The following is a 9,323-nucleotide window of genomic DNA, read 5'->3' as shown; positions in this document are numbered from 1 at the left end:
CCCTTCATATGCCCGCAGGCGCGTTCGATCAGTGACCGGACAGGAGAAAGAAGGAAAAAAGTAACCAACCGGACCCCTCAAATGACCCTTCATATGCCCGTAGGCGCGTTCGATCCGTGACCGGATAGGAGAAAGAAGGAAAAAAGTGACCAACCGGACCCCTCAAATGACCCTTCATATGCCCGCAGGCGCGTTCGATCAGTGACCGGACAGGAGAAAGAAGGAAAAAAGTAACCAACCGGACCCCTCAAATGACCCTTCATATGCCCGTAGGCGCGTTCGATCCGTGACCGGATAGGAGAAAGAAGGAAAAAAGTGACCAACCGGACCCCTCAAATGACCCTTCATATGCCCGCAGGTGCGTTCGATCAGTGACCGGACAGGAGAAAGAAGGAAAAAAGTTGACCAACCGGACCCCTCAAATGACCCTTCATATGCCCGTAGGCGCGTTCGATCAGTGACCAGACAGAAGAAAAAAGAAAAATAGTGACCAACCGGACCCCTCAAATGATCCTTCATATGCCCGTTGGCGCGTTCGATTAGTGACGGGACAGGAGAAAAAAAAAGGAAAAAAGTGACCAACCGGACCCCTCATATCGTCCATATATGCCCGGACTGTACGCGAACCATCATATCCATCACAAATATGGGGAGGATATGAAGGCTCGCGGACGTGTCCGGTCAGTCCGTCACATAAAACGCGACTCCATCCCGGACCACATTTTTCTTTTCTTTGTTCTTTTTTTTCGTTCTTTGTGTTCCTCTCCATCAATCACGTGCAAAATGACCGGATATATGATTCTTTTTAAGTATGACTGTCTGGACCGACAAATAAGGGACACCTCCGATCACTGACCGGTAGCGTCGTGGGTGTTTGAGGGTCCGAATTTGTAAGTCATGGCCGAAGAAGTTCTTACAAATATCATTGTTCTTTCCCCCTTTGTTTTTGTTTGCTCGTGAAGTCGCTAGTGCCATGATCAACACTTTTGTGGAAAATGCACATGGTACACTCCACCAACCATGAACAATGAAACTTTTACTTGCACGACAATCGAACGATGACAATTTACTTGGAATGTCGTTTAATTATAGCAGCAGGTAGTATAGTGGATCGGAGGAAAAAAGGAGCAACCAACATCCAGCTCAACATGCAAGATCATGAGCACTTACTCCCTAGGATACTACAATGCATTGAATGATTGAGATGCAGGCCGCCGATGGGATCCGATCGGATCGGTTTAGCTCATCAATGTACGTCCGCAACGGCCGGTGAGCTCGTCGACGAAGTCGTCGAAGCTCCTCTGCGACGACCCGCCGGGGGCCACGGCGGCCTTGAGCTTGGCCCTCACCTTCTTCAGCGCCTGCCGGAGCTGCTGTCCCTCCTCGCCGGATATGACCCCCTGGATCCTTGCCGCCACCTCGTCGGCGAACACCTTGCCGCGGTCACCGATGGGCACGCCGACGCGCCACTCGCGCACCACGAGCCGCCGGTTGGTGAACTGGTCCGTGAGCAGCGGGAAGCAGAGCATGGGCACGCCTGCCCACACGCTCTCCAGCACCGAGTTCCAGCCGCAGTGCGTCAGGAATCCGCCCAGCGCGGCGTGGGCGAGCACCTCCACCTGGCAGCACCATGGCACCACCAGGCCGCGCCCGGCGCAGGCCGCCGCGAAGCCCTCCGGCAGCGGGTCCGGGTCGTCGGAGCTCACGATGTCCGGCCGCATCGCCCACAGGAACCTGGCGCCGCTGCCGACCACCCCGGCCGCGATGTCCTGCAGCTCCTGCCGGGTGACGTGCGCGTAGCTGCCGAAGGAGATGTAGAGCACGGAGCCCGCCGGCTGCGCGTCCAGCCACTGCGAGCAGTCCGACTCGGCCCACATGGAGGTGGCGACGCCGGCGTCGCCACCGGCGCGGGGGAACCCGATGGGGCCCACGGCGTAGAAGGGCTTCTCGGCGCGCAGCGCGGCGACGGTCGACGGCTCCAGCTCCTCCACCGTGTTGCAGAGCACGTAGTCGGCGCGCCGGGCCTCGTCGAAGGCCTTGAAGATGATGCGGTGCACCACGCTGGTCACGTCCGTGTCCTGCAGGTACGACATGAGCTCGTGCGGCTCGATCGCCGGCACGCCGGGGACGTACGTGATGGTGTCCTTCCGCGGCGGGCCCTTGGAGGAGTTGAAGTGGCCGTGCGCGGCGAGGAGGTCCATGTGGTAGTAGAGGTTGAAGATGAGGGCCGGCTCCGTCCAGAAGGACACGTACGGGATGCCCAACTTCCTGGCGAGAGTCGCCGGCCACACGAAGAAGGTGTCGGCGACGAGGCAGGTGGAGGCCGGGTCGACGACGACGCGGCGGAGCAGCTCCTCGACGTGCGCGGCGAGCACGTGCAGCTCGCCCTCCTTGAACTGGTCGTGGTTGAGCGAGCGGTCGAAGGCGAGCGGGAAACCGTCGCTGACCAGCTCGTACCGCACGTCGAGCGCCTCCGCCGAGGCGCGTGCGCCGGCGAAGATGTCGTAGCGGTGGCGGTCGACGCCGAGGGCGCGCGCGGTCTGCTCGTGCACGGACTCGGTGTTGACGAAGGTGACGGCGAAGCCGCGCGCGGCGAGCCGCAGCGCGAGGTGCGCCGCGGGGATCACGTGGCCCTGGTACGGGTACGCGATCACCACGGCGTGCGGCTTCGTCGTCCTCCGGCCGCCGCCGGCGCCGTTGGATGCCACCATCTCGTGCCCCATGTGTGTTGGTTGGACCTGCCCGTGGTGCGCGTGCGTGATCGGTAGGTAGGGAGGGAGGGAGGTTGAGGACGACGGTGGCACGTAGTAGTAGATATACCGATGGATGATGAGGCGCTGGGATCCATGGCCGCGGTCGTCGGCGTGCGCACATGAGTCCGAGCATCCGACAGAGAGTGGGTAAACGAGACAAAATGCTCCGCGGGCCCACATGCCATGTGACATGTGACCACTTCCTTGGCCTTATCCCATCAAACAAGATCTGCTCTACCACCTCAACCTCATTCAAGTTTATGAATACTTTAGATTTTGGAGGTTCGGCATTGTTGAAGCTTAAATTTATGAAAACTCAAAATTTTCCTTAAGCTATTTTTTTAAACTTCCATTTTAATTATTACTTTTTGCATTTTCAGAAAGGAAAATCGTGAGAACAAAAATTAGATCGCTTAAAAATGCTTTAGGTGTGCTGCATTTTTTTTTGTAGAGAGAGCTCAAAGATAAACTGTGAAGAAGGCAAGGCTAGTCAATGTTCAGAAGTGTTCTAAATGAAGTGGTGAACTATTGTTTTTTCTAATTAACATATCCGAATGATCGGGAGCCGTCTGATTGCGATCGCGTGGCTGCAATCTCTAAGAGTAATCGCATGACAATTGACGCTCTAATTGGATTGTGATTTATATGGGATTGGGCTTTTAACGGAGATCGCACGTGGGAAGGGCGTAGACCAAATTTCTTTCCTTCACACGGTCTTTAATTGGATGGCGATTCTTGTGGGATTAGCGCTTTTAATGGGGGTAAGGGTGTGATTTCTTGCCATCACACGGTAAGACTAGTTGCAATGGTGAATATCATATACCAGTATCATGCATATCATACTAGAAGGCATGCTTTAAAATTCTGTGGAAGCTATATCGTTATTGATTGACTGTGAGATGGACTGAAAAATAGCATTCAAACTACGCATTCATATAATAGTGGCACAATGGAGTACTAATTAGCTGTTAGGAGTAAATTCAATGCGCCCTAAACTTTATCTATTCTGGAAATGCACATAAATTTAAGCTTGCCTTCTAAACTGTGATGGAGGGAGTAGTGTATAATACTACATTCGTAATGTATACTATCATAGATTAGTATCATAGTATAATTCATTTATTGTCATGCATGACACATACTAGAAGAACATTTAATATGATATGGTATCATGATATGATACTCAATCTTTTTTTTCTTTAATTATATACCACCTCATCAAATATGCCTAGTTGACATGCATGATAGTACCTATGATACTCTCATTACGACCAACCTAAAGCTTTCATACGTGATGTGGGCCGAGACGATGACAATTTGCATGGTGAACATGGGCAAGTGGATGTTGACCTAATTGTTCCACTCAAGGTGAAGTTTCCTTACGCGAAGGTGGGTCCAGAGAGCGCAATTTAGTTTTGTGGGCCTAAAACTCATGTCAAAGCCAAAAGTTGAAATAAAGATTACAACCTTAAAACCTTGATCCATTTGCCAACTACTCCCTACTTAGTTCCTGTCAAATTCAAAGACAATAGCAATATTTGATCATTTTTGTCTCTTCTTATTAGTGCATGACTACGAATTAGAGTCTGGAGGTTGTTCAAGTGCTTTGCACATCACTGGAGAAAATGTGCTAGTACGCACCCTGAAGAGCATGCACATGCCTTACCAGAAACATGCGTTTGACCCCATTGTAACTTATGTACAAACAGCATGGTAACTTTCACTAGGAAGAAAAAGGTTGTCTAAACATACCCATGGTAATTTATGTGTAAATAGAATGATAATTTATGCACAACAAACCTGATAACTCATGAACAAACACCGCAGTAAATTTGACCCGAGGGAGGGGAAGTTGTTGAAACATACTCTCGTAGCTTATGTGTAAATAACTTGGCAATTAGCCACCGCACACCTTATAAGGTACGTACAACGTCATGTAACTTTGACCTAGAAAAAAAAGTTATTGAAACATAGCCCAATAACTTCCGTGTAAAAAGCATGGTAACTTACACATATATATAGGGCCTGGTAACTTTTGACCCTAAAAAAGTCATCGGAACATATCAACATGGGAATCTAGTTCCAAACGTTTCGTGATGGTGGTTTTCTATGGTGAAACAGAAATTTGAATCTGACCGTCGGTTTGAAGTACAAAATATTTAGAATTTTCGAAATGGGGATATCTAGGATGACATATTTTTCCCCATATATAGTGCATATGGGGAGAGGTTGAGGGAACATTTTTCTAAGTTCCTCGTAACTTTAACGAAAACACCATGATAACTTGCTTACTGCATGCATGGTAATGTATGTAATCCAGTCATGATACTTCTAACCAAAGAAAGTAGTACTTCCTCCATCTATATATCTAGGGCCTCATACATATTTCGAGGTTGCGTTTGACCATCGGTATGGAAATTAATATATAAGATGTATGATATAAAAAATATCATTAGAAACTCCATCTCTCACAAATTCGATAATATGCTATGTGTATCATACATGTCATATATTATTACTCGAACATGCATGCGGTAAAAAGGTAACACAAAAAATCGTGAATATATGGATGGAGGGAGTAGGAACAAATCAATATGAGATCTAGTGTTGAAGATCCCACCGTGATAGATTTAATAGTGGAAATGGATTTTAAATTGGGCCGAAGGTTTGAGCTACATAACATGTTAGAATTTTGAGCTCCATCGTGATCGTGTGGTTCATGCCAGCTCTCTTTTTTTGTTTCGGAATTGCATGTGGCAGGTTGCATGTGGATGTGGGCCGGTGGGTCAACTCGCCACATGCATGCAAATTGAACTAATGGCTAAAAAGGTGCTAGTGTTTTTTTTAACAAGATCTAGCGGCCCTCAAAAAAATAGCAATTGCAGCCCACGTTATTTAACTAATACTTAATTAGCCCCGTCCAGCGTGTCAGCCACTCTTAAACTCTTAAACACTTGTTACCTCATTCAAGTGTAGATTATGACATCCCTTGCTGATACCATCTGTGGATGTCTCGATCGATCTGGTCCCTTGCTGCTACGAAGATACGCTGGGTAAACGAATATACCATTTGCGTTTTTTTCTTCCTGTTTTTGTTTACTCTCTGCATTAGTCACGGCCTGGATACTAAGGAAGGGCTTAATCTGTTTTTCGTACTAATTTTCCCTTGCTTTTGGGGTATCTATCGTTGGGTAACTATTATTTTCATGCAACTGGTCATTCCCAATACTACATCTCCCACTATATCTTAGCCATGAGAAATATCTCATGTGACCTCATATTTAATCAAGAAAATGGGAGCAATTAATCATATCTTTCTTTTTTTGCCTATTTTCTGAATTTACTGTTCACCGACACATCGCTCGCGTCGGAGAGAAACTGCTCGAGGGACTAAACTTATCCATTTTTGAAATGAGTCAATTACATCACAAGTGCTTGAACATGGCAAGAAAAGTTAGTTTGGTTCTAAAACTTTCGGCATACATTGAACCAGCAATAGAATTTGGTTTGAACATGCATCTACGGTGCTAATCATGTTTTTTATACATAAAACGTACTGACAAGACGCGCCAACAAGACGTGAGACCCAACGTCAATGACAGGAGACGCGGGGACGTACGTGCGACCTAAGTTTTTGCGAAAAACACCCTAATGACCTAGATGGGCCTTAAATGGACTCCAATGACCGTGACTCATATTTATCATGCTCGTGTTTTTAATTCACATATATCATTATAATTCATATTACTATTGCAATTACATAATATATTTTTAAATAATGCTTATATGTATTTTAGAATTACATTAACAGTACTTTAAGTAATAATATTTCTCGTAAGGTAAGTACATGAATATTTACCTTAATGCATGAATACAACCCAAAAACACATGAGTATTTTCTGAGTACATTAATAATGCATGATTTTTATAATAATTTGCAAAAAATATTATTATTCATAAATACTAATTTAACTATGAAAACATTTCTAAAAAATAATGTAATATTTGATAGGACGAGATTGACGTTCTTTTAAATAAGAACCTTTTTTAGAATCATGTGAAAATTATTTTTAAAATTACATGAACATTTTGTTAAATAAGAATATATTTTTGGAATTACGCGAACGTTATCTTAAATATTTTTCTTATAATTATAAGAATATTATCTTAAACAAGTTAACTTATTTGTATGTATAATATTTTTTAAAATATTCCTACAAAGTGCTATGAAAACTAAAAACTAACATGTGAAATTGGTCTGTTGTGATCGCAGGTCATTTAAGGCCTATATACGTGTTTGTCTATATGTCATTGCGGATAGAAATCACATTTATACAACAAGTGATATGTGGTGTGATGGCTAGCTAGCCTGTCCAAGGTGGTGTCGAATGTCGTGTATTTGAACCTGGACAGTGCTTAATTTTGCCTTCTCATTTCCCTTTGTTGCATTGTGTCCGCACGGGTGGGCCCAATTGTCATAGTAACCTTCTAGTGTTATTTTAAGTGAAAAATGAGAAGGTTTTTGTGAGAAAAGGTGAAATATCAGGGTGCTTTCTTAAAAAATCAGGCCACATGCCCGTCCTCGCCTTCTCGTCACTGATATTGGGTCACATGCCATGATGGCGCGCCTCATCAGCATGTTATATGTATACAAAACGTGATTAGCACCGTAGATGCACGTGCATGTCAAGTTTTATCACCGGTTCAATGTATGTCGTAAATTTTAGCATCAAACTGACTTTTCTTGTCAAGTTCGGACACCTATGGTGTAATTGACTCTTTTGAAATTGAGGGACAAAGTTTTAATTGGTTTGAAGTTCAGGAACGATATCAAAACTTTCATAAGAATCGGGGGACCAAAAATATACTTATCCCTAATTTATAGGGATCTTGGCACAAAAATAACGACATTGTTTACGTTTTCCTTCACAAAAGACACATAATTCTTTGAGATACAACACGAAAATCAGAAATTACCATTGGCTCATAGGTGTGGATAAACTTGTTCATGAACAACCCGGCCCGGAGGCCCGAACCTGAAGCCCAGCATTCGGGCCGGGCTCGGGCTCCACTTTCTCATCCGAAGCCCGGCCCGAAAGCCCAAATAAATATTTTTTATTAAAATATAGGTATACTAAATTAATATAATATCGCAAATATGATTAATTTAATTAAAAAATTCACTGTTTATGTAATTCCGGGTGGGCTCGGGCTTGGGATTTTTTGTTCGGGCTTTACCAAGCCCGGCCGGAGGAATGATCAGGTTTAGGTGTGGATGCACCGATAGTCTAAGTATACATTTTTAAAAGTTAAAAAGTTTGGGAGAAAATTCCCCATGTACGTCCGGAAATTATATGTCCGTGCGTGAAGTATCAGTGAAAAAGGACATTTTTTATGGCTTCTGTAAAAATGTCATTTTTTATGCTTAATAACAACTATTCATGGGACATTATATATAATTACACACACACACATATGTGCATACATGCCACAAAAAATGGTATTTTTGCGAAATTTCGTGTGCGTATATAAAATGTTTTGTTGTACACATGAAATTATTGTTTGGAATTTTTTAACATTTTGAAATGTGTTATATATATACAAATGAAAACACCACCTCCCATATACAGCTTAGAGCCTCAAATGTAATATTAATTGTCAAAAGTGAGTAGTGTAGTACAACCGATGGCAAATCATGATTCATATTATTTGTCTCTGATTAGTATAATACAAAATTATAGTAAATAGGAAATACTTAGTATATATCGGATGTAGTATTTTTATCATCCTAACAATAATGATGTCGCTAGAAAATTGGGCAAGCCTCGGGTCAAACAGTGCTAAATAGCCCGAAACGCTCAAATGGCAAGAAATGTTGTTTATGTGATGGCGTTCATGGCTTTCGACCTTCTGCCTTTGGCTAGTATTCCAAATATGGTTGCAAAGTGGTTAGTGGGCATTAGTAAACGACTAAAAACTCAAATTTGTATTGGTATGTGTGCTTTAGTATGCTCTATTTGGAAGTGTCACAATGATATTTTTTTGACAACTAAAAGAGTTTCTAATTTCTTAGAGGTTATGCATTAGGCTACACATTAAATTCATACGTGGTCATTTCTTCAGCTCATGGAGGCGCCGGTTACTTAGACTTTGGGTGCACCAAATTGGAGATGGCCGCATGGGGTTTGTTTATCCGATTTGGGAGGTAGCATAGTAATAGCGTTTGTGATGCATACATGCATCATATAATCTCTATTGCGATGATTTTAGCGAGTGGACGTTTCTTTATCTCTTATGTACGTTTGAGTACTTCACAATAAATTATGGTTGTCTGCAACAATTAATGAAAGTCTAGCATTATCCTCATTTTCAAAAAAAAAAGAGAAGTAAAGGATATTAAGACATGACGATCCAACGGTGCATATCTAAGCTAATTTAATCTCTGGATTACTTAATGTGCGCATAAGGAATGCATGCTAACCTGACCAACAATTATTGACGTAAACCTGGCAAAAGTTCCGACTTTAAAATTTCGGTTTTGTCAAAATAGAAAGAAAAGATTAAAACTTT

At 43.7% G+C, this 9,323-nt stretch overlaps 1 protein-coding gene across 1 annotated transcript; it reads right to left on the bottom strand.

The window, feature by feature from the left end:
- Window positions 1-1,065: 1,065 nt before the first annotated feature.
- Window positions 1,066-2,948, bottom strand: LOC123407904 (UDP-glycosyltransferase 86A1-like). The gene has a single exon (XM_045101144.1). The coding sequence runs from the start codon at window positions 2,943-2,945 to the stop codon at window positions 1,239-1,241; it is 1,707 nt and encodes a 568-aa protein (XP_044957079.1). The 5' UTR covers window positions 2,946-2,948; the 3' UTR covers window positions 1,066-1,238.
- Between the last annotated feature and the right edge of the window lie 6,375 nt (window positions 2,949-9,323).

This window comes from Hordeum vulgare, chromosome 7H (assembly GCF_904849725.1).
Source record: "Hordeum vulgare subsp. vulgare chromosome 7H, MorexV3_pseudomolecules_assembly, whole genome shotgun sequence".
In the NCBI taxonomy this organism is placed as follows: domain Eukaryota; kingdom Viridiplantae; phylum Streptophyta; class Magnoliopsida; order Poales; family Poaceae; genus Hordeum; species Hordeum vulgare.
Note: the sequence above shows the minus strand (reverse complement) of the source record. Positions and strands in the feature narration are given on the sequence as shown.